This window comes from Peromyscus eremicus, chromosome 11, assembly GCF_949786415.1.
Source record: "Peromyscus eremicus chromosome 11, PerEre_H2_v1, whole genome shotgun sequence".
Taxonomy (NCBI): Eukaryota; Metazoa; Chordata; class Mammalia; order Rodentia; family Cricetidae; genus Peromyscus; species Peromyscus eremicus.
The window spans coordinates 58,682,623-58,708,979 of record NC_081427.1 but is presented as its reverse complement, the minus strand read 5'-3'; the positions used below and the strand labels follow the sequence as shown (position 1 = coordinate 58,708,979).

Here is a 26,357-nt window from a genome sequence, read left to right as displayed (position 1 = left end):
CAGCCCCCAGCCCTGGGCCGTCACTAACTAACTACCTTCTCCTTTGTGTTGACTGACGTATTCTGAGCAAGTCTTCGAGTTTAATCATGATAAAGCTTGCTTTCATACTGCAGCAAAACGTGGCACGTTTGTGGAACAGCTATTGCAGACTGCCCTCTCTCCTGTGCGTCAGTCCCTGTCGTGGGAGGGGGGATCTGCTAGAGAAACAGCGACAGGCAGTTCGGCTCAGTGAGCAGCGTGTCTCTAAATAGCAGGTGAGGTGCTAATATGTGGAACGGTCTAGATAGAATGCTCTGCTTTGACCTGGAGCTGGGAAGCGATCAGAGAGAGCTTGTACTTGGAAAGGTTTGTGTCTTCCCGCCAGTGGGTGTCAGCATTTGACTAAATATAGCTCCTGCGGAGGCCTCGTCCATGAATAACCGCAGACATCAGTCTCCCAACTGCAGTAACAACAAATGACATGATCTTAATCCTGTTTTTATTATCTTATAAGTAAAACCTCGTAACAAATCGCATTACCACTGTATTGTCTTTTCTCTTAGCTTTAAAGGATTAACATCTTACTGCCTACTGAACTTGAACTCTGATTCCTCAAAACCCATTTCCAGGGAATCATCCCCTCACAAAGAGTTGGCAGGATAACATCGAGCTCTGAAAGACTCGAGTGAGAAAGGGCTTGGATTTCTACGCAGCACATTTGAATGGTGTCGACGGACAAATATAGAGATGTTAAGAAATGTAGCTCTGATTAGCCTTGTCATTTGATTAGCCTCGTCACGGGCAATCAATTGCCTCAGGCAATTAAATGCTGGAACATTTTGGTTCGCTTCACAAGCTCTCTGCCATGCCCACTGTTTGCTCTCCCATTCTTCCTGTAGGGTACCTCCTAGGCAGTGAAGACTATTACACCCACGAGGTCTGCGCGCTGATTGAGCCTTTGAACGTTACCCGGTGTGCTCTCGATTTCCGAGACGGTGAAGAGCCCGCGACAGAGTATAAAAATATTTATTCAACAAACATATTTAGCAAAAGGGCTACAACCCTCATAGCTAACCACCCACCAGAGAAGGTAAGGCTTCCTTCTTCAGTATTATCGAAATTCTGTTACTTCTAAAGGGATTTTTCTTTTTCAACTTTGGAGCACATTCCAGTTAGCCAGAAAGGGAAGGTTGTTGAAAGTGAAGAATCTGGATCTTCTCTCTTAAAGATTTGATGGATCAGGTTTGGGAGAAATCCATACAGCATACAGGAACCCCTAAGAGACGATTCTCACAAGAGGGTATCCTGGGCTGCAGGTGGGGGAATGCTGTCCTTCAGGATTTCAATGCAAACCCTGCTTACTCTTTTTGTTGTTGTTGTTTTGTTTTGTTTTGTTTTCCGAGACAGGGTTTCTCTGTGTAGCCCTGGCTATCCTGGAACTCACTCTGTAGTCCAGGCTGGCCTTGAACTCACAGAGATCCGCCTGCCTCTGCCTCCTGAGTGCTGGCATTAAAGGCGTGCACCACCACCGCCCGGCTTTGCTTACTCTTAGGATGCTCTGTGTGCATGCACAATAAAGTGGGTAACAAAACCAGGCTTCTGGTTCCAAGTGTCTGTGTGCAAGGCAAGGCTCCATTCTGTTAGGAATTCAGGGGTCAGAGAAAGTCCTCTCATCTTACCCTTTTCTCTTCAGGATTATTTTGGTTACTCTCAACCATTTGTATTCCCATGTTAATTTTAGAATCGGTTGACCAGTTTTTACCAAGAAAACAAAAGGTTTATTTGATGTTCATTGATCAACTTAAAGGAAATAAATGACCATCTTAAATACCGAGTTTTTAAAATTCGTATGCCTGGTATATTGGTTTTCACAGGAATGAACCATAAGGAAGCTGTTGGGTATGTCATGTGCAGACTTAGCTGCAGGTAAAAAAAAAAAGAGCTGTGAATAGCCTTAAACCCACCCGGATTGTCTGGATTTCGCATCTAAGGGCTTTTGAAGTGGAGCCGATATTTATGTTGTCAGATATGGGGCTTAAAGAGTGTCCTTGTGAGTTGTATTAGTACACTCACAAGAAATGTCCTTCAGTGGGAGCCCGCCTAACATGGAGGATTCCAGAATGTGCAGGTCTGTCCTTCCACACTTCGTCTCTTTGACAATGCCTGGAGGTACTCAGCATAGGTCTTGATGAGGGCTCTGGCTTGCATACCTGTTCAGACTTAGTGACCCGCTAATGACTCCCTGTCTGTATGAAATCTTCCAGCTTCTGTCTTAGTCAGCATGAGGAATCTTCCCAGGTGACTGGTCTCAGCTTTGCCTCACTTTGGATTTTTTTTTTTTTAAGAGTGGAACCTAATCTTTATTTACAGGACACTACAGGATACGAAATCCCACACAGAAATAAGACACTCAGAGGACAGTTTTATATAGTACGTACAGTTCATAACCGTTCAGGTATAATTTCTTTGTAAAAGTGCTACAATTAACAAACCACATGTAAAAAGAGTCCTTAGTAGAGAAACAGTAAGACAAATTTATGAGGAACACAGCGCGTAGCTAACAACTTTGTGCCTCAGCTGGACGTAAGAAGTTAAGGGTCCCAGGAGCCCCATCCTGAGCTTGGAAGGCAAAGCTTCAGAGGTCGTTTCAGGCACCGCGATCGATCTTCCTCTTCCTCCACTGAGAAGTGCTTCTCAATCAAGCTTAATGAGGCCTCGTCTACAGACTCATTTTCATGACTCCACACTCTTCAGTCATTATACGGAGTCTGTCTCACGCCGTTTCTCGGCAACCTGAAAGATACTAGAAATGGCATCAAGAAGAACCAGAATGATTTTGATATCCTTTGCACTCAAGAGGTTCATCGAAGGTTCTATTACACCACAGTGAACAAGATACACAATGTCCCACCACGGGGGTGGTTGGCTGCAGCCCACATAGCTCCCTTCTGTGTCTTCTGCCTTAGAGGGGACACCAGCAAGAAACGGGAGGAAGCCATGACTCACAACCTGCTGTATCTGGTCCTGGCGTCCAGCTGTGATGTTTGACCTCGTCCACGTGGCCTCCTTCTGAGTGTTGGTTTTGGGGTTTGTGAGCAGGCTGGGAAAGACTGCAAGTGCTCCTGTGTCTGTCACAGTCTGAGTCTGCTCATCTGCTCCAGTGACAATATTCCCCATGGCTCTTAGTGCAGGAGTCACAGTTGACAGTTCAATAGCTCCTAGAAGCTTCACAGGTTGAGCACAGCTCCCATCTTCACAGCCGTTTCAATGCACTCACGTCAGGTAGGAAATAGCCCCGCAGGGACCTGCTGATACTTCTGGAGCATTGTGATGCAGGAGATAACTCAAGTGGGAAGAATCTGCTCAGCAGCATCTGAGGGGGGTGCAGAGGTTTGGAAGTGTCCGGGTAAGATTACGTAAGTAACCACATGCCAAGGAAGACGGGTCAGGAGTTGTAAGAATTGCCAGCCGTGGATCACCCGCACCGTATGTGATAACTAAGTCTCAGAAAACCAAACCGTCACCTCGCGGTGTTTCCAAGAGCCCATACAGCCTGCTCCCTGATGTGAGCATGGGGAGATGCCAAGAGAGAAAGGAATGCTGGGGTAGCACCTCCATCCACCGCAGCCTTGGGTCTGTTCAGATGTTCCAGAAGCAATGTTAGTAAGCGCTCACGCAGATTCAAACTGAATAGGACGACGATCAGTTTTGCCCAAGAAGGACACAAATTTTGGGATCAAACCAGCCCGGATGATGTCGTCTATAGGAGGCCGTTTCTCCCTAGAAAGCAGTTTCCGAGTAGCTTGAGGAGCTTGGAGCTGGCTTTCCAAGTTGTTGCTGTTTATTCCTTCAACAATGTCCTCCACAGACCAGTGTACAGTGCCCTGATTGGGGCGGGTTTCCTGCGTGGAGAAGTGGCATCCTCGGGAAGTGAGCTGAGCTGACGTCTCCTCTTCAGCATCTGCTGCTCATCTTTCGTCGCTTTCCTCGGTTCCACAGCGCCGCATTTCAGTACTGTCTTTTCCCGTGTTCTTGAATCTGTTGAGCTGGGCAGCCGGTGCATTAGCGTTCTCCTTGGTGGACATGGTTTCAGGAACAACAGCGGGCTCAGGGTTCCACGAAAGCCTGTGTGGGCCTCTCAGGGCTCAGGGTTCCACGAAAGGCGGTGTGGGGCTCTCAGGCTGCGGGTCGGCAGACCTCGAAACGTCCACTGCGCCTCAGCCCTCAGACTTGGTCTCACTCTGGATTTTTAAGAGCTCCATGCTGACATCTTGAGACAACCGTGCCTGCCGTGAAACATGAAGAAAGGGAAATGTTCTCTCAAATGTTTAGAGACATGTACAAAACAGTATCGTCTCCCAGTGCCCTCGCAACATCAGGAGGCTAAGAGGAAGCAGCTGTGGAGAAGCAGTTCTTTGTGGGTGGGCGGCTGAGTTGGGCTGGTGGAGAAAACGCCGGAACTGGGGACACTAATAGACCTCAAGAGCTCACATGCTATGGGAGGGGTGCTGTCAGCCTGGCACTGCCCACAGACAGCATTACAAAGTCAGCAGATGGGAGATGGATGTTTCCTGCCCGTCGTGTCTTAGATGCTCTGAAGAAGTCGACGTCCTTCCCAGTGTCCCCAGGCACAGGCATGAGTGAGGAAGGAGATAATGTCAGCAGCAACCCGACCCTTTTCACAAGGCGGCTCACACACATCTTCCAGTTTCAGTTCTCAAGACAAGGATGCATCTCACCGGCTTCAGGAGCTGGTCTTTGTAACATCTTTACCCCAGGGTTGAGCCTGATTCCGTGCTAGGCTGTCGGGCGCCATGTATAGGTCGTAACATGGCACTTGTAAGATGGACGTCACTAAAGGAATTTGCATGAAGTGTTCACAAGTCAACTGAAAATGTACCTGCTTATAAGGGGCAGCCGAGGGAGAAAATCGATAGAGCTGTTGTGTAGCAGCCGAGTTGCTGATGCTGGGTGTGGGGACGCTTCTAATGGCTTTACATGTGCCAGGAAGGGACGTCCTTTCTCCTTGATGGCAGGGTGACTCTCACAGTGGTAACATTCATAAAAAAAGTAATATATTCATAACATGACTTTCTGTTGAAAATAGCACAGTAGCACTTTGAAGAACTAAAAAAAGAAGAAAGAAAAAGATCTAAAAGATCTCTAAGATCTCTGCATCTCATCTACTAGAACCTTCCTAAAGAAAACAAAACAAGAACTCCTATGGAGACTCTCTCTTTGCCCTGGCACAAGTTGGGGAGAAATGTCTTAATTTGGATGTCAGAGACAGAAGGGACCCGAGTACCAGTATGACCTGTATGGATGGAGGGGAAAGTGTGTGTGGAGAGGAGCAGAGGCAGAGCAAAATGGTGTTAGAAGTGTTGATATAGAGTTTAGAAGTAGGAATTTGAAATATTTTTCATGGATATATGTATAAGATTTATTTTTAACATTTAATTTGGAATATCTGGACTCCAAATAAACTTTTGGGTGTCTATTTGAGCTCCCTGTATGGACGGTCTTCCCTCTTATCATGCGTCTGCATCCCCCTAACTGATTGGCACACACTCTATCAAAGGGATGTATGTATCATTTAAAACAATTTTACAACAATAAAAAAATGAAGTGAGCCCCTCCCATCTGCCTTTTGGCCTCCTTCATTTATGATTTAAATACTCAAATACTCTAACAGAAGAGTGTGCTCGTTCTTGGACTGAAGTCAGTGATTGTCTCTTTGCGGGTTTTCAGCTCACTGGAGAATTTTGTAAGGCGCAGTGCAGGGGATATCTGCAGAGTGGCCCCCTAAGGAGAAGAGGTTGGCTAGGAATACCACAGATGCTGAATGCTATGGGTTGACATAAGAAAAAAAAAATCACAGAACTTGTGGACCATACTTCTTACTTCCAGGAATTAAATTGGCCTTACATTTATTTGGCTCAACATCAAAGACTAACAAAACACTGTGTTTCCTCAAAAATGTGTTCAAAAGCCCTGTAAACTTCTCTTTATTTTTACCTAACGTATCAGTGCATGTCACCATCATAATAGTGAGGTTGCCAGGGGGAAACACCTCATCAACTAATGGTACGAGTGCATACCATCTAACCTTTTGAAGCCTTGGTTAATTCACCCATACAATGGATATCACACGCTGGTTTGGGGTGTCAAATGACATAGCCAGGTAGTCATCAGACTGCTGATATTATTGTTTACCTGGGTCAGAGCCTTCCGTCCTGTCCTGTTCTCGAACTTTGACCTTTATGTTAGTTTTGGGTCTTTTGTCATCTTTTGAACATGTTTACTGGGGCATAATCTGTATAGCATAAAATTCACCCACTTAAAGTAGTATACAATTAACTAGGAAACTTCAGAGGTGTTTGGTCATCATCACAGCCTGCTTTCAAAATACTTCATCACTCAAGAGAAATTTCCACCCGCTAGTCATGCCGCATCGTTCCTGTCCCAGAATTCCCTATAGCCACAGACAGCCACTCACCTACTTTCTGTCTCCATAGACTTACCTCTTCAGAATATTCAAATCAATGCAGTAATGCAAGGTATGGCCTCTGATTGGCTCTTTTCATGTTTTCAAAGCCCAACTGTGTTGTCCCGGATTGTTTTGTTGGTATATACCATGACTAAGAATATTCTGAATTTTATTTATCCGCTCGTCAATTTGTAGACATTTGAGTTTTCCTACTTCTTGACCATTATGAATAATGTTGCAGTGAGCCTCTGTGTCCATTTTACATGGACATGCGCTTTCATGGTTTTCTAGAAATAGGAAGGCCAGGGTATGTAATGCTAAAATCTTCACACTGCTTTTTCAATGTCTACATACTCTACATTCCTACTAAGCAGTTGAGGATTCCAGTTTCTCCATAGCCTCACCAACATTATTGTTTCCTATTTTAAACACTCTAAGCATCCTAATGGGTATGAAACAGTGTCTCATTGCAATTTTTGTTTAGCAGTCCTCTGGTTATGAAAATTTGTTACATCTTTGGAGAAATACCTATTTAAATTCTCTGTGCTTAACTAACTTGCCTTTTATTGTTGAATAATTTATGTATTCTGGATGTAATCACATCTATGACTCAAAGATACTTTTGGTGCCCTCTGTAGGTTGTCTTGAAGTTATTGATATGAACTGATAAATCTTAACTGTCTCATGTTTTGCATTTAAAGCCTCCATCCCTCTGAGCTGATGCCTCCAAACTCTCTTTCCAGCCGCTCTTCCTCTACCTGGCTCTCCAGTCTGTCCACGATCCCCTTCAGGTCCCCGAGGAATACATGAAGCCATATGACTTCATCCAAGATAAGCACAGACGGATTTATGCAGGGATGGTGTCCCTCATGGATGAGGCAGTGGGAAACGTCACCGCAGCCTTGAAAAGCCACGGGCTCTGGAACAACACGGTGTTCATCTTCTCCACAGGTCAGTCTGCCGGTAGGCCGTCCGTCTCTAGGATGTGGCTTTCAGTAGGTGGAATAAAGACAGATTGGAGCAGCCGGCATTTCCTTATGAAAACAAATGCTAACTGCAATAGTGGAACCACAGTCGCAGTTCGAATAAGGAAATGGAATTACATATCTTTCCTCCTTTTGTTTGTATTTCAAAATACACTGGGTGTGTACTTGAAGACCAGCACTCACTGACTGACTGAGTTAGCAGGTTCCACACATCCACAGGGCGTCAGGATGGCAGGTCCCCAGAGTGCCTTGCCAGCCCAGCCATCTTCTCTGACTACCACTGTTGCTAACTGAAGGTCCCTGTGTCTGGGCAGAGATGGGCTGTGACACTGTAAGACAGATTAGAAAAGGAGCCGATTAAGCTTCAGCTAGAGTTTCCAAGTATAAGGTATTTTTGTATTAAAATAGTTTTCTGATAATGAAAGTCACACATTCATTGCAGGGAAAGTAAGCAGAGAAAAGGGGGAAAGAGAAGTAGAATCTCAGCCCCCAAGAAGACTAAGACGGTTTTCATGGAGTCCGGGACTTTGAGTAGAAATCTCTTAGGGTCGTGATTCCTTTCCTCCACCAGAAACGGGTTTCTTGAATTTCACTCCAACGGGACTTGGCAGAGAGATCTTTGCTTGTTCCTTGTCCTGAACACTCAGGCAGCATGTTCTTTTCTCATATTGCTGATTTTGGGATTGCTAGACATCCACCCACCCCTCTTCCCCACTTTGCAGAACGTCTGATATTTGCTTACTTGATCAGTCTTCTGACGGTCTTCGTTTCTTGTTCTGATTTCTTTACATTTCTTTTACTGTCTGAAAAATTTGCTTATCAGTCTTTCCTAAACTTGGCATTGAATTGATTTCAATCACTACAATATAGGACAGTTTTAAGAGCCTCATGTGTTTAGTTTAACCCCCACAGTAATTCACTCCCTGAGGACCGTTCCCCCCGTCTTGCGGCTGTGAGAACTAGACCCAGAGAAGTTAATACTTAGCCCCCGGTTACACAGCCACATCTGGGCATGTCTGGCTTTCTGCTTCAGGCTCTGTGGCATTTTCTGGCCTCACAGATGGCAATCTTTGTTTATCTGAGACAAGATCTGGTTACCATATAGCCACGCTGGCCTGAATTCTCAGTCCTCCTGCCTCAGCCTCTTTGGTGCTGGGATTGTGTGTGATCGTGAGTTGATCACGTCCCTGGTGAGTTGTTAGTGCTTGTGTTCTCTTCCAACTCCTGACACAGCAGAGCAGCTTCCATGATGGGCTGCAGTGATGAGCAGCTAAGGATCCAGGCAGGGCACGGTGGGTCGGTAGTGTCTGCGTGAGCAGCTGGTGTCATAAAGCAGCCACAGGTTTAGTGCCATCTAAAGACTATAATTTTCTAAGTGTTCCCTGTACTGATAGGGTTGAATGTAAGATAATTTTTTTTCACAAAAAAAGGAAGAAAGGAAGGAAGACATGATCCTTTACAGGGTCTCTTATAATCTGGGAGTCAACCTCAGTTTACTTCATTTAAAAAACCCTTGTATAACATTTTTGATCAGTCTGGTGTTGAAGGCCTATGGAGTCTCTAGAAACACTTTGAAAAGGAGACCAGGATGCTTAACACCGATTTAGCAATTATTCCTTGGAAATCACCTCATAACCGCAAAAATTGGAGCCTGTAAGTTAAAAAACTCAAGCCTTTGTTGCAGAGATCATGATTACACAGTTTCTGGACAGTGATTTCCTGAATATGGATTAATGTGTTACTCATGAGCTAAAGAGGGCTCAGCAGTGAAGATGTTCACTCTGGAAACTTAAATATCTCAAAGTGACTCTCATACGAGTAGAGAGATTGGCGTCGAGGATGTCTGGGAAGAAATGGGATAAATTTTTTTTCGTGATATATGAGAATGAAAAAATATTTGAAAATGAATGTTTTGTGTCACGATTTCAGATATGTGTGTGTATTTTAAAATAGAGTTCATCATTTTATAAACATCTGAACATTTTATTCAATTTAGCAAAAATAATATTTGAAGCTTTACTTTGAAAAACTGCACCTTATAATAGGCTGTCATAACCCAGTATGATGGTGTCTTAACAGATGTATTAATCCTAGGTCATCTTTGCTTTGTTGGGGGCCCAATGCTTATGCCTATGCATTTTAATAATGCTCCTAAATTTGATTCAGTGGAGTTTTAGTTAGGATTTTCACATCAATTCACAAGCAAGAGTGGGGTTGGTTTCCTTCTTCCCTGGCAGGCTTTGCTGTCTTGGTTGAATTCACGTGATACAGTGATTAGGATATTTTCCCCATCTCTCTCTATGATCTGGAGTGATAGGCGGTCCCTGGAGCCTTCATTGGAGGCATTTTAAAAGTTATCGCCATAGTTTAAATTTTTTCCTTCCTTATGTCTAGATGTGAGTCTTCAAATGTTTTCAAGTTAGTTTTGCCTGAGATAACAGTGACTGCCTTGACTGTTCCTCCAGATGATTCTCCATCCCGGGAAGTTTTCTCGGCCTGTGTCTGAGCTTGCTGACTTTGGTCAGCTTGATTTGCTGGTGGGGATTGGGATGGGGGGGGGGGGACCCAAACTTTAATAGGTTGAATTGCTGGCCAGCTTCTTTTCTTATCCCTTTTTGTCATTCTGTCCGCCTGCCCCCCCTTCTCCCTCGCTCCAGTGTTTCTGTGTCCCACCCCCACCCCCTCAGTCCCCCTCGCTCCCCTGTCACCGGCTGGAGAGTTCTGCCGTCCGTGTCCGAGGTGCAGATTGTGACTGTGTTTTTGATATTTTTGCAGTCCTTCCTTCCTTTGCTCGGTCTGTGCCCTTCTCCGCGGAGTTTCAAGTCCCTGACTGTGCATGTGCTCAGCCCCCCCCCCCCCCCCGCCCCGCCCCAGTGATCGCCTCCACTTACCCTGCACTTGCTCATGGTGTAAGCAGGACAGCTCAAGGTTCCTTTGTGAGCTAGTTCCTGTTCCATTTTAAAGAAAGAACCCCAACTTCAGGAAGCTGAGAGATGAGTCACATGTCAAACACGAGAGAGAGCCAGAATTCAAATTCAGGTCTAGTGGAGTCAACATCTGATTAGCAGTCACTTGCCCTTCTAGCTCATCTCCTTGTCTTTGACCTCCCTCTCGGCTTTCTGAGCGGCTGTTCCCAAAAGCCAGCCTCTCCCCAAATCTTTCTGAGGAGAACTTTAAAATCTTCATTTTATGCCGAATCACCGCTGGCTTTCTCTGAATGTAAGTGATGTAGAGTCCATGTGCACAGCACACGTGGCCGTCTCTCTGTCCCCTGGCTGATTCTGTCCCACATCTGTGCTTGGGGTCAGGTTGATAGACACAGCACACTGAGTTCCCAGGCCTTCAGGAGCGAAGTGCATTCCACCCTGCAGAAGTCATTCGAGTAGTTTTGTTTCCTTCCCTTCTGGCCATGGGTTCTTTGACCAGCCCAGGTCACCTCGACCTGACCCCCTCAACTCCATCCTGTTAATGTTTTACTTTTGGAAATTGCCAGGAGACCCTTCCTTCCTCCCTCCCGTCCCGTCTTCTAGCAGTGATGAGACCTCTCAACTATATATAGAAGGGGAAAGAGGTAATAATTCTTTGGTTGTGTACAAAACAACACTCCTAGGCTTTCTCCTGCCTCCATTCAGGTAGGTGGCATGGCTCGTGTCCAGAGACCAGGTAGCTCAGGTTAGCCCTGTTTTCCTCAGCCCAGCATCTCTGGCCTTAAACTTTGTGAAACTGTTTCAAGATTCTAGCATTAGAAACTGTTTTCTTTTGTCCTATCCTGAGTCACGATTAGTTCCCATCTTCCTCTGTTTGTTTTTGGCTAGGTATTGGCTAAAAGAAGCAGTGCTAGCCGCAGTCAAAAGGACAAGATTTTAGCCTGGGCTCCCATCACCACGGCTCATCCTTCTAGTTGCCAAACTTGGGGAGTGGGAGTCAGTTCTTGATCAGCTATATCAGTGGCTCTCAACCTTCCTAACGCTGCGACCCTTTAATACAGCTCCTCATGCTGTGGTGACCCCCAACCATAAAATTATTTTCTTGCCGCTTCATAACTGTAATGTCGCTACTGTTGTGAATCGTAATGTAAACGTCCATGTTCTCCGATGGTCGTTGGGGGAGGGGAGTTGTAGCCCACAGGTTGGGAACCACTGAGCTAGACCCGGAGTCCCTGCAGAAGAAACAGTGGTATCTTGTACATGTCTGTACCAGCTCTTTCCAGCATAGCTCGTCTCACGTAGTTCCACTCAGGCTCTGACTCTAACGAGAAGTAATTTTCATTTCTTTCTCCAGAGGGTTTTCTGTGACTCTGGACACTTTATTTCCTGAAGTCGCGTTTAATAATGAGCACGACAGTGTGGTTACGCCCCAGGAGAGAGGGCCTGCACTGAAACCGTGTGGTTCACCTTTCCCGATTCTCTCGCTCCGTAGCGCTCCTCTTCCTTGTAAGTGCTTGTGTTTGTGGATCCAGACTGGTGAGCGTTGAATGTGTTAGTAGAGGGAGAGCACGAAATGCACCAGCTTCCTGGTATCCAGCCTGTGCTCTATGGCAGAGAGAGGCAGGCTCTAGGTTAGGCTGCCCCAGGCTGCTAGCTTTCTTTTTAAAGTTCCCTTTATAGTCTGAGAGCTCCACAGGGTGTCTCCTCCTCTGTCACACTCTTCTGAGTGTCTGAGGTGACCTTTCTCAGTGCATGGTCTTAAGACTTTCACGGCACTTGTTATCCCTGAGTTCCTGAGGTGTTAGATGCACAACACTGTGCAGCTACTAAATGCCACTGAGTACAGCACTTTAAAGTAGCTAACTTTATGTCATGTGACTTTCACCCAATTTAAAAAATGTTACTGCCTTTTTATTTATTTGTGTGTGTGTGTGCACATGCATTCCACAGCTTATGTGTGGAAGTCAGAGAACAACTTGAAGGTGTCGGTTCTCTCCCTACATTGTAGGTTCTGGGGATTGAACTCAGGATGTCAGGTTTGGCAGTAATCACCTTTACCTACTGAGCCCTCTCACTGGCCCTCACCTCGATTTTTAAGGTTCATTTTCTTGTGCTTTCCCGCAGATGTACTGACTCTAAACCCCGAGATTAGGGGCTTTGGAATTTGTAACACTTCACACAATTATTTTGTAAGTAGAATTTGATAACCTCTGAGCTGGAGGTAACTCTCTCAGATCCTAGGAATTTACCTTGCTAGGAATGGATGTAGTGTATACACACAGACATATCCTCCACCCTAGGAGAAATATGTACTCTGATCACATGCTACCAGAGAAGGATTAGAGATTGCTGTGTAAAAAGAAACAAGACAGGGAATATTTGCTAATAGTTTCATTAATCATATGTGTGTGTATCTGCCAGAAACCAACTGAGCATGGCGTTCAGCTTCTCCCAGGTACCTTTCAGTTGAAGAAGTAGTAGGGCTGGAGAGATGGCTCAGTGGTCAGAGCATTGGCTGCTCTTCAGAGGACTGAGGGTCTACTCCCAGGACCCCATGGCAGCTCACAGCCATCGGTAACTCCAGGTCAAAAGGATCCGATGCCCTCTTCTGGTTCTGAGGGCAGTGTACTCACATGGTGCAAACATGCATTCAGGCAAAAGTCCATATACATGAGATAAAAAGAAACAAATGTATTTTAAAGGGAAAGAAAATGTACTCATTTCTAGGTTCTTCATTAAAGCTAAGGAGGACAAGCTTAAAATTATTCTTCATGCCGCTACTGATATAAATTAGAATTGATTGATTAATGTCATTCTGTTATGGACTTGGTTAGGACTCCCCCTACCCCTGTGTTAGGAATTAAATCACAAGTTTTACCACCAGCTACAGCTCCATCTCGTGCTATTCTTTCTGTGTCTGGGATTAATTTTACCACAAGCAAATACTGCTTGTCTCGTTGCTCATGTACCATTGTGTTTTTACATAACAGCAACCCTCTTATCCTTCTGTGATAGCACATCATCAGAGTTCGAGTCCAGCTTTCCTGCTAATGAGTTTTGTTGATTCTGGCTCAGTTTCCCCTTCTGTTCAATGACCATTTGTTCATTTACTCAGCCTCTGCTAGCACTGGGGAGATAATGGTGCGTGTTTAGCAGGATCAGATCTCCCTGTCAACTCTGTGTGTGGAGGCACACTAAAGCAGGCAGGGTTTTTAGGAGGCTCTGACAAGAAAGAAGGATGAGAGGACAAAAATGGGGGGTGGGGGGTGGAGCTGCAAGAGGAGATTTAAGAACTAGGAGAATTTGGGCCAAGAACTCCTGCTCTGAGCATTTTTATCCCTAGCAATGTTGATAGCTTGCTAGCCTGTGGTCTCTAGTGCGGGGCCAGTCTTGAGAGAGATTGGGGTGCGTTTGCAGAGAGCTGCAAAGGGTGCAGACTCTGGCCAGAGTGCATGTGTAATCTACGTGGCAGGAGGTTCACAGACCACGGATTCGTCGTGCCCTTGGGCTGTAGACTGGGGGAACTGGGAACGTGTGAAGCAGGCGTGGCTGCTGCTCTGGTTACAGTGAGGTTGCCGTTCACTGAGCCAGCCCTGCACAGTGCAGAGGGGTCCTGTCCATGATGTCAGTGTCACCCTAAGACCACCAGAACCCGTTCAGAGCAAGTTATTGTAGAATATAAAGTTTTAGCACTTATCACTTGAGCGGTCACAAAATTACGTGTAATTGATTATTTCCAACCGAGAGTGAAAAGAATCGCAACTAATTCCTCTAACTCCAAAGTCCCCTTTGCATTTTATGAGAATTCTCTTCAAAATAGGTAGCTGGCAACAGAGAGCTGCTGCCTTGCTTTAAGGATGCTTGTGCAGTTGGCAGACTTGTGAAATATTGTAGAAACCTGTGCTGGGAGCAAGCTGCCTGACTGCCCGCTGAGAGGCCTGGCTGGGCTCTCCGGACCTTTGAGAGCGTGTCTGACGGAGCTGAGAGCTGTTTAATGAGCAAAGCAGGTTGCCCATCACGCCAGCGCTCACCTGGCAGTGGCGTATGCATTTAACACACGTCTGTCAAAGAGGAAAGTAACCGTACGTGGATTCAAACTGAGACAACGTTGACCTGTCCTTAAGCAGCTGGTGATCATGTCACCTCTGGAGACTTTGCATATTAATGTCTGCACGAAGAACATGCTGGGTCACTTGAAACTTTTCTTCATAAGGGGTGTTAATTTACTGATAACTTCACCGAGTGACAATAATAACCAGTGTACTTGGGGGCTCTAGACCAGTCTTGTTTTTAGTGTCTCTGTGACGGGCCTCTGAGTGCTCAGTCCACGTCTAAGGAAAGGACACCTCTCAGTCCTTATGTTTCTAGACTGTCAGCGTTTTATTTTATTACTTAATAGGTGCAGGAATATCATATTGTTGGTATTTTGAATTTCCAGCAGGTGAAACATGAAGCAATCAACATTTTCACGCTTCTGTGAGCATGTAGCATCGTGGCCTTTCTCTGAGTTTATAATTAATGGACGGTCATATTGAACTGAGCATGTTTATTGACTAAATTGCAGGAAGCTTTCCAATCATTTGGAGTTATTTTCTCCTTTTCCCTTTGTGTTCCGTTTTAAAGGTCATGTTGAAGATGGCTCCCTTTCTCACTCCTCTCAGAACTCTCTGGAGCTCAAGTTCCCTCTGAGGCGTGGGGGTGTTTCACTGCACAAGCTTTATGGGAGGTTGAATCAAGATGAGGGTGGAATATATATAGAGAGAAAAGCACCTAGAAATCACAGGTATAAGAGGGAGGGGCTGAAGTAAAGCCAACAGCCACAAGCTGCTCCTTGCCTGTTTACAGGAGTCTAGTGTGTTCACATCTGCTGTCTCCTCCAGCAGCCTCAGGTGTTTCAAGTATCAAACCTATCAAAAGGGCTAATCGTTAACATACCTGTCAACCCCGCAAAGAAATGTCATCGAATGTGTTACTTGGACAAGGCCATCTTGCAGGGTTATTCCGATGTCAGGATTCTGTAGACTAGGGAGGAATGCAGTAAAATGAGGAGCTAGTTGGAGAAGGTGCTGGTGAACCGCAGCCTCGAGGAACCCCTGGGATGAGAGAATGGCAGCTGGAGCTAAGTCTGTGTTTGTCTACCTGCCAGCCCAGGACCCCAGCCCACCGGTGTGTTCCCTCCATTCTGAGTGTCTTCCTTTCTCAGCTAAACCTTTCTGAAAGCACACTGGTTGACGCTCCCCAGAGGTGTGATTCCAGGCTGAGAATGGAAACTCCATTCCTCGTCAGCTCCGCCATGCCACTTTAAATCATAGCATTCTGCCGGTCCTCTGAAGTCTCATTTCCACCTTATCTTCCATAGAAGGAGTCATGTGCTGACCTCGGTGATTACACATACTGAAAAGTTCTGAGTTCTGCTCTCAAGGACTCCCACTCTTACCCATGTCAGACAAGCCATCTGACCCAACCTGCTAGTAGTGTACGACTTCTTAATTGAAAATTTATTCTATTGTATGGCTCTTTTGCCTGCCTGCGTGTCTTGCACCATACCTATTGCCTACAAGCCAGACTAGGGTATGTGATCCCTGGGAACTGGAATCATAGATGGTAATAATGTGCCATGTGAGTGCGGGGAACTGAACCAGGGTTCTCTGGAAAAGCAGCCAATGATCTTAACCACTGAGCTGTTTCTTAAGCCCCTAGTAGTAGAAGATGTTTTACAACCAAGTTCTAAATCGTGTGACCCCAACAGTGTTAGTATGTGCTATAGAAAACTTGGTTTTAAGCTGAGAAGGAAAAATGCCAGTGGGAATAGTCTGGGGTCAATTCACAGAAAGATGGGACCTGGAAGAATGTCTAGATGTGAAAGGCAGAGGAGGGTAAAGAAAGGGGTCAGCCCTAGAGGTCTCGTAGAGACGGTAACCGGGATGACCAAAAATAACAGCCATACAACGAGGTGAGCCTCACTGTAGAACAGCATCACAGACTGCACATGTGTCAGCCAATCAGGAGGTGCTGCCAGTGTCCCTCCTTCCTGGAGCAGGTACTTTATAATCCGCAGAGTCATGCAACACTTCCTAAGTGGAAGGTGGAACCCGGTCCAGGTTGTTTGACAAGCCTGTATGTCGGTGGGCTATGATAGGAAGGAGCAGGCAGGTCGGCTCAGTGCATAGGAGCTAAACAAGGCATGCCTGGATGCATGGGTGGGCGGGCTTCCGGAAGTTTAGAGCTGGGGAAGGTTCTAGGGGAGTTCCAGTCCACCCTGATTATTGAAAAAACAGACCTAGGCAGGCTGAGCGATGCGTGTTGAAATAGACATTTGGCTCCATCTTTACTCCCAACCCTAGGCTCTTACCCCCCCTGCACTGTAGGGTTCGTCCATGTGGTAATGACGCAGAGATCATGGGATAATGACGTAGAGATTTTAATGTCGGTCGTGGGTACTAGAGTGCAGCTTCAGTCACTTGGAAATGGATGCGCTCTGAGAACAGGCCTTGCCGAACGAACTCGATCTGAAACCAAGAACTATGTGACGGCTCCTCGGCTTTTGGCCAAAATGTCTTTGTAACCTGTAGGTAGCCACCTTTAAGAACTGGGTGAGGATTGGCATTCAAAAAAAACAAAAACAAAAACCAACAAACAAAAAAACATGCATTTACCTTTGGCTTGAAAACAGCAGAATCCCATCACTCTTTCAAACTTCTATTCTACCTGCCAATCAGTGGTAAAACGGAAAAGCTGGTTGTTCTCCGCCAACCTTCCTTACCCCCCTCCCCCCTCACTCCCCCTCCCCCCTCCAGTTTTCATCTCCTGATGGAAATGCCCATGAGCAGTGTAGAGCCCAGTGTAAGCAGCCAGAGGAAGAAAGGGCTAAACACCCTGGAGATACTATTTTATGAGTCTGCAGAAAGTGGATGGGTCGCAGGTGCCCTGGGTCTGGAATCTTTAAACAGACACATTAATAGTAGGTAAAGGGCACACATTTAAGTCTCAAGGGGGAACAGGAACTGACATTTGAATGACAAAATGCCCCATATTATTTACCTTCATCTCCTCCACAATATAAAATGGAAATGTATTTCCTCTATATTTTTGTTGTTGTTGCTGCTGCTGTTATTTTATTTATTTTTTTAAGGAAGAAAACTGAGATCGGCTAAATTTTAGCTACTAAAGCACCCAAACGGTTGTTTTTCCCCCCATTTGACTCTGTGCATGTGTGGGATTCTCCCTGAGGGCAGTGGTAGGTGCTGTGTATGTCTATATCATAAAGCATTTGCTCCGGAAGACAACAGAGTTCCGGGGCTAGCTAGTGGCGAGTGTGTCCTGGATTCCTCTCCTCCGTGGGGTTTGCAGAGGCCACCGTGGCTGTCTAACGAGCTCTGAGACTGCTGAGAAAAGTCCACAGTCCCCTTCCTCCTGCAGATTATCAGCTGCCTCTTCCCTGAGGAGAGGGCCTGGGAACTGGTGCCGAGGCGAGGCTCTTGGCTGGGGGCCGCCCTGCTGTGCTAGGCTTTGCCCATCCTCTGCTTTCAGAAGCATCAGATCCCCCCACCAGGCCTAAAACAATAACAGGAATGCATCTGAAGGGATCCCCAGTTACTTCTCTTGCTGACTTTGGCAGTTGGCTTGGAGCAGCAACAAAATGCTGAACATAAAAATTCTGCCTCCCAGGCTTTGTTCCCTCCTACAGAGCAACCCTAACCTCGAAGGACTCTTTTCTCATGTTTTCTTAATGAGAAAATGTTTCGGGGATTATTGGCACTGCAGATTTATTCTTTCCCGGTGGTTTTCACTCTTAAGCAACTGTAATCTCTGTGATCTTGTTTGTAGTTTTGTTTGAGCATGGGCACTCAGGGCTGGAGAGATGGCTCAGTGGTCAATAGCACTGGCTGCTCTTATAAAGGACTCAGGTTCAGTTCTCAGCACCTACGTGATGACTCATGACTGTCCACTAACTCCAGATCCAGGAGATCCAGTGCCCTCTTCTGACCGTCTCAGGCACCAGGCATGCACATGGTACACAGGCAAAACACACACATAAATCAATCTAAAACAATAATGAAAATGAAAACATTTTAAAGCAGAATTTCCTTCTTTGCTTGCTTCCTTCTTCCTTCCCTCCCTATCCATAAATTACTTCCTACCTTATTTATGTAGGATTTTTGTTTTTAAAGAATTGTTTCTAAAATTTAACAAACCTTGAAAGTAATGTCAGTGCTGTGGAACTTGCCAGACACCTTCAATCTCTATCCGTTGTCAGTTCAGCCTATGATCTTATCACATATTCAGACACGCACGCAATCTGTGAAATCATAAATGAAGTGGGATGTGGAGAGTGGAGCACCACGTTTCTGAGATTGGTGGTGGCCATGTGATGTCATTTTAAAATTTCATGTTGGTTTCACTTTATGTTCAAAGGTCTTTTTTAAGTCCAGAGGTGATGGAGTAGGCTGGATGGTGGGGTCCAGCCCCCAAAGTGCTCTGTATGCACAGTATGTGTAGTATACATCACATCTCTGTGTCCTTGAAGGGAGTGGCCTGATTGGTTTCTGTGGAGAGTGTCATCAGGCTGTTACTAGGGGAGGTTACCCTTTTGGTAATAAGAATTTGTAGTCAACAGGCATGGCTCTGTAATTTTAATTTAGACAAGGAACTGGTTCTGAGATCTGTCATTAAGTGAGCTATGGTCTCTTAGCTTATCTGACACAGGGGTGGTCTGAGGCATAAGCATTACTCCTGTCCTCAGTAATAAACCTTTTCTGTGTCTGAGGCTATGAACTTGTCTCCAAAAAGATCTAAAAGGAATGTGAATGGGCACACAAAATGTTTCCCTTATTGCTAGCATAGTGCTTCCTAAAGAACTCAGGAATGTTGGGCAGTATACTTGAAATTTCCAGGACAAGAGGCAGGTGGGAATGATGAGGTTTGGGAAAGAGACTGGCCGTCAGGCTGGCTTACCGGGAGGAGATGGGATCTTAATTAAGCTGTTCTCACAATCACTAAGATGTAGGGAGGCCAAGGAAAAGGAGGAGAGGACATTTGGGGCATGGCTTTGTGCACACGCAGGGCCACAGGAAGAGGGAAGCAAAGTGGTTTTGGCATGGTGACTGAGCCAGTCCATCTTTTCAGCAACACTCTACTCCGCAGAGGACAGGGCACGTCTCCCAGGGCTCTGCATCTTGTTTAAATGCGTAAGGAGGAAAAGTAATAGGTTAACAGTTGAGTAGTTTTCAACATTTTTATGTTAAAACACAGGTACATCATGGAAGAGAATGCAATTTTATAGAAATGTAAGAATTCGGATTTCTACTCTTTCCTTCCTTCCTTTTTCCTCCCCCCACCCCCCCCCACCTCCACCTCCTCTCAGATAGGTTTTACTTTGCAGCCTTGGAGAGAGGAGATTTCTGAACAGGGATGCTCTGACCTTGAGAGCACTTTCAAACTGTGTTGGTGCTAATGATTAAGATGTGAAAGAAATAGCCGGGCGGTGCACACCTTTAATCCCAGCACTTGGGAGGCAGAGGCAGGTGGATCTTTGTGAGTTCGGGGCCAGCCTGGTCTACAGAGCGAGATCCAAGAAAGGCGCAAAGCTACACAGAGAAACCCTGTCTTGGGGGGAAAAAAAAAAAAGATGTGAAAGAAAGCATGTTATGAAGCAAGGGAATTGAAGAACATTAGTCTAGTACTCCATACTTGTGCTGTATCAGTTCACTTTTCATAGTTGTGACTACAGCATCTGGAAAAATGATGCAGTGGAGGACAGATTTATTTGGGCAGTAGTGAGTTGTAGCGGGGAAAACACAGTGGAGTGGTTCATGGTGATAGAAGTGTGTAGCTGATGCTGGCCCCATCACATCAATGGGAAGCAGAGACTCAGACATGAGGCAGAGGCAGATGCCACCTTCAGAGGCCAGCCTCCATCAGCAGACTGCTGCAAGCCAGGCCTCACCTCCTGAAGGCTCCACAGCTTCCCCACATAATGCTACCAGCTACAGACCAAGTATTCAACACATGAGCATATTCGGAACATTTCAGAGTCAATACCATGTACCTCTTATACACTGCAACATTTTTTTTCCTCTGGGGTGTATTAAAAATAACTATTTCTTTTGTAAATAAAAATAACAATTGTAGTGAGGTTATTGAAAAACCCAAGGGACCAGTGGCAGAAATGGTTTGAAATTTTAAGTGGCTTTCTATTCTAGCTATTATATTCATGGATGTCTTAGTTCAGGTTTCTATTGGTGTGATAAAACACCACGACCAAGACAACTTATAAAAGAAAAATTTGAACTATTAAAAAAAAACAAAAACAAAAAAACAAACATTTTACTAAAGTAAAAAAAGGGGGAACTAGGGACTCATCATTCCTCTCCACATTTTATTCTTCCCTTGTTTTATATATTTTAAATTTTTTATCGGTGGATTCTGCTGGAGTATCCACTGCAGATAAGCACTGGAGGTCTCCTGTTGCAAATCACCCTCTGGAGCGATGGAAGGATCTTTCTACTAGCACTTGGAGGAGACTCGATCTAGTGTTGGTGTGGGCCCGGGGTTCTGTTTATGTCTTTCCTCAGGACAATGAGGTTCCTCTTTGGATTCCTGAGCACTGAATGCGCCCTGTGGCTGCTGCTGAAGCCCAACATGACAGAGACCTATTGGGTCTTCATGAAAAACTCTACCCTTCTGATGCCAATGGGGATTAAGAGCCCAATATGGCCAGCTTTGGCAAGCATTAATGTAAGCCTAGGAACTGTAGCCATGAGGTTGGATTCTCCAGAAGAGCTGCCAGCTTAAGTTGTGCTGAGATCAAGAAAAATGGGCCTTGGCGATTCGTGTTACTGGAGTTGTATCCATGCCAGTGGATGTCCACATGCTCTAGAAGAGAATTTGACATTGCTGCTGCTGTTGTTGCTATTATAGCAATGGCGGCCACCGCTGCTACTGTTTCTGGGATTACCATTTCATAATAGCTTACTACAGCTAGCACAGTGGAGACCCTGACAGCAAAAGTAGCTACCACAGTTAGTTAATCTTTTGTTCTATTGGGCATGATAAATTTAATTCAATAGTTATATACATTTTGATTGACTTTAAAAATTATAAATTTATAAACTCAAGTTCCATTTGCCTTTAGGATACCATCTTACAAGGACTCCAATTTGCAGTAAGGTTCGTTAAGGAAGGGAATGGCTCAGTTGCCTTTAGCCTACTGGCTATGGGTAGATAGGACCTCTTTTGGTCTTTTCTGTGTCGAACACACAGATTGCAAGCCCAGCACCACTTTGAGATCTTTGGCAGCAGTTAACTCTGCAGCTCACACACGATTGAGCCTGTATGATAATGAGTATTTAGAGATGGGTAATACCTGGGGGGCGCTCACCAACCTAATACAGAGCGCCTGTGTGGCCTGGGCAGGCGTGTCCATGACGGGTAAGGTGACCTGCTGACGTCCCACGCAACCTAAGTCAGAAGGTCATTTATTAGTAAAAGGGGGACCTGTAGGTCCCTAGCCCCCATTTTGGGTAACTGTTGCCTTGCTTGCTGACCTTGACCTTGATATCCTCCCTATGCTAATTCCCTGCTGGGTTCCACCCTCCCGAACGCTTAAGGGAAGTTCCTTGTCTGTGTATCCTGCATAATGAGCGTTAACAGCTTAGATGCAAGATTGTAAAGCATTGGTAGTGAACTGCTGCCCTCCGGGTTCTCCCATTGTGCTGTAAGCCTGTATTTAAGACCTCCTCCCTCCTTCAATAAATGACATTTGGCATTTAATTAAAAATAATAATAATTGCAGCAGCTTTGTCCTCAGGATTTTTCTTGGACACTCTGACCATTAACAGTTAATGATACACTGCTTGGGAAATGGTAAAATGCCCAGGGTAGCTTGAAGATTTTGTTTTGGTCTAGTGTCATTGAAGCAACCAAAGGTACCAGCATGAGTACAGGCTGCCATATGCCTCTAGATTCTTAAAAATTGAGTTATGGGGTTAATGAGTAAAAACGATAACTCTATTTATTCATAATGTCAAAACTTGAGGGGAAGTGATTAGAAATGATAACTCTGTTCTGTCATAGTTTATTAACAGTTACTGAAAGATGAGCAAAAGGAAGTGAAACATATGTCCCAAAACAAAAATGATATGATGTATGTTTTGGAAAATCATGAATGTATCCCTGCTTATTAAATTCTGTATAATAAAGAACACTGGCTGCTAGTCAATCAGGCTACAAGATTCTCCCAACCAAAAAAAAAAAAAAGAAAAAAGAAAAGAAAGCGTTTAATTATGCTTACGGTTTAGAGGGTTAGAGTCCATGATGGTGGAGCAAAGGCATGATGGCAAGAGTAGCTGAGAGCTCACATCTTAATCTGCAAGCAGGAGGCAGAGATGGAGGAGGCAGAGGAGAGGAGAAAGAGTGGGACGGGGAAGGAATATGCTTAGAATAGCAGGAATGCTTTGAAACCTCAAAGCCTGCCTCTAACAAGGCCACACTCCTAGTCTTTCCCAAACAGTCCCACCAACTGGGTCTAAGTATCCAAACATAGGAAGCTACGGGGTGGCCATTCTCATTCAAATGTACAATAGTCTGGCATGGCTGTGTAAGAACTGAAATGTCTTTTGTTCTCAATACAGCATGCTATTCTCAAAACTAAAAAGATAAGGATCACTTCTAGATGGGTTTATTTTCCGTAAGTTCGGCATTTTTTTTTTTTTTTTTTTTTTTGGTCTTTCGAGACAGGGTTTCACTGTGTAGCCCTGGCTGTCCTGGAACTTGCTCTGTAGATCAGGCTGGCCTCGAACTCACAGAGATCCACCTGCCTCTGCCTCCTGAGTGCTGGGATTAAAGGCATGCGCCACCACTGCCCAGCTTCTGCACTGGCTATTTAGCAAGTATAGACGTTTAGAAAATACCTAAAAATTAAAAGAGGTAAATAATTTGTTGGTCTTGGTCAACACCCCCAACAGAATAAAAACCAAACAATTTGTCGTTCCCACTGCCTTTTCCAGGGGACAAGCCCCTGAAGCCATGGGACTTCCCTTATGTCCTTCTTACTGCTCTGTCAGCTCACGTGCTAGAAGAGTTTAGTCACCTGTTTTGCTGCATATAGTTGAGAAGCGATAGCATTTATTTTCTCTGAGCTAATGTAGCTACTTTTCTCTAGATGGCCATCCCTTAGGTGCTATCTTAGCAAGGCTTGGAACATTAATTGATTATGAAGCCTCAGCAAGATCACTTGTTACATCCAATGCAGAAACTGTGTTCCCGTGGGTTGGTGACAGCCTGTGTGACCATTGGCCGGGGATCCTGCAGAGCACTCTAAATGAGAAATCAGCAAGCGTGGGTCACGGTAATAAGTTGTTCCATGTCTGCAGATCCAGGAAAGAGCAGACATAAACAGCCTTTTCCTCACAGTCTTGCAACCAGTCTGCCAAGGTGTTTCCTTAAGTACTTAGGATGCGGGGAATGGATAGAGTCTGGAGAGGATACTTTCATCACACGCAAAATCATTGCCAGTAGATGTTTCTCTCTGCCATGTATGAATACAGTGTATGGGGAGAAAGAAACACACTTGGAAAAGCACGGTGTTTTCATGTTCGTGTTTGAGGACAGCATTTTGCTCTTAGAGCCCCCCTGCTGCTGTTGTCTCAGCCAGGCTCAATCTTATTCCCTGAAGTACCTGCCCCCCTTCAGCTGCCCAACCTCGCTTTCTATTCTTGGCTTTGGATATACGTTGCTCTTCACGGAGAATGTGGCACCAAAACCCAGACTTTGTTCTAACACGAGGAATTTCTATTACATCTTAACCCAAGAAGACTGCCCAGGCCAAATGAGTGATAGAACAATACAATGTCCCCGAAAGACTCCAGGCCCAGTCAGTATTACATGGTCTGGACAATCTTGTTTACAGTAGACTCGACTTCTTGGTATTCTGGGGAAGGGGAGAAGGTGGGAAGCCAGGTCCAAGTCAAGTCAAGGATATGAGGCTGAGAGACAGCATAGTACAGTTGCTGAGACAGGAGTGATTCTTGACGCAGAGGGACATGAGCTCAAACCCTCATTCTACGACCTGCTACATCAGTTTTCTTATCTTCAAGATGGTATTCAAGGTTACCATGGCTACTGGGAGGATCCAAGGAAAGAATTCGTGCAAAACACCTGGAAAAAAGTCGGAATTCACAAATGCAGCTGTTATGGCGGTCATTACTTTCTGGGCTTTGGCCTTTTTGCCTGGCCAGAGAGGACACTGCAGCAGTAACCTCTGGGTGGGGTGTCTTAGTGTAAAGGTCTGTGTTCCAAAGGTCCAGGTTGAGGTAGGGGATCCCACTGTTCCATGGATGGAGGCTAGCGCCCCCTGGAGGACATGGTTGATAAGGGCTCTCCAGGCTTCAGGAACCCCTTTCAGGCCACAGAAAAGCTTATCTGGAAACAAACGTTCCATTGCAGGTAGGGTAAAGGTTTTGCTGCAAGAGAGATGGGAGTAAGGGTAGGAGGGGAAATTGTAGACTCCACAAGAGTGCTTGTGGTACTCGGAGCCGCACCTGTGTGTGGAAGGCCTCAGCCTTGCGGCTGTGCATGGCTGGGCAGACAGGGGCAGATGGCCTGATTACCAGCATTAAATTTAAATAAATTTACAGAGATTCTTAAAACGATGCAACGTTAGCTTTCTGGTGTTAAGCCTTTCTCAGAATGTTAAGTCTTAGTTCTTCCTTTCTCATGTGAAAAACAGAAATGGGCTTGAGAGATGGCAGCATGCATTCAAAGCAAAAGCCCTCACTCTTCCGTGCACTCACCTGGACAGACTCGACCTCACTGCACTCGATTTTCCATTGTCTTTTGAGTACCAAGAAACAATGTATTGTCAGTGACACCAGGGCCAAATCTTTGGTATGGCTAACTCTCCCTGTTGGCACAATGGCATATAGCTTAAAGCGATTGCATCCAGTCACTCCGGGCTTTCATTTTGGAGCCACACTTGGAAAGACAATGCCCATCACATGAGCCTCCACTGTCTCAGGGTTCTCTACCTCCCGCTCCTGCTCCAGCTGCTCCTGTGCTCCAGCTGTTCCTGTGCTCCAGCTGTTCCTGTGGTGGGTTGGTGAACAGTCTAGTCAGCTTCTCACTGGGCATCCCAGACCTTGCTCTGAGTCCACCTGTTCTGTGACACTGGAGGACTTAACACGTGTAACCTAGATGTGCAGGGAGCCAGTCTCCATGGGGCACCCTTACTTATCAGGAACCAGCCGGTTAATGCTTCTTTCTGAGATGGATTCCGTCCTGATTTCATAAGGGTCATGCTGAGACTGAACGTTGGTCATCTATGGCAGTGGCCAACTAGGATGACATCACATTCTCGTCCTGCTTTTTCCTTTTTCCCTGTTTGTTCCCGGCCGCTCACTCCTACTCTCTGGGATCGCTTCCAAAACAAACTACCTGTGCACACAGGTCTGCTTTAGGCCCAAGGAGAACTGGTGCCCGAAAGCATTTTCTCTTAACCATGTTCACACTAGTTTCCTCTATCTTCACCAAGTTGGGGAGCTTAGGAGGTTAATAGCCTTGTTTTATAGAACCGGAAATTGAGCCCCAAAGAGGTTAAGTTACTCTCCAGGCTCAGACGACTTGCTGGAGACAGATGAGGGAGCAGAACTTCATTCTGAAGACAGATGAGGGAGCAGAACCTCATTCTGGAGACAGATGAGGGAGCAGAACCTCATTCTGGAGACAGATGAGGGAGCAGAACCTCATTCTGGAGACAGATGAGGGAGCAGAACTTCATTCTGGAGACAGATGAGGGAGCAGAACTTCATTCTGGAGACAGATGTGGGAGCAGAACTTCATTCTGGAGACAGATGTGGGAGCAGAACTTCATTCTGGAGACAGATGAGGGAGCAGAGCTTCATTCTGGAGACAGATGAGGGAGCAGAACTTCATTCTGGAGACAGATGAGGGAGCAGAACCTCATTCTGGAGACAGATGAGG

General features: G+C 45.6%; 1 protein-coding gene across 1 annotated transcript in view; it reads left to right on the top strand.

The window, feature by feature from the left end:
- Arsb (arylsulfatase B) overlaps positions 1-26,357 on the top strand; it is a 163,898-nt gene that overhangs the window by 21,716 nt on the left and 115,825 nt on the right. Inside the window, exons 3-4 of the mRNA XM_059276526.1 lie at positions 879-1,069; positions 7,210-7,417. Coding sequence (XP_059132509.1) covers positions 879-1,069; positions 7,210-7,417 — 399 coding nt within the window. The remainder of the gene's footprint in view (positions 1-878; positions 1,070-7,209; positions 7,418-26,357) is intronic.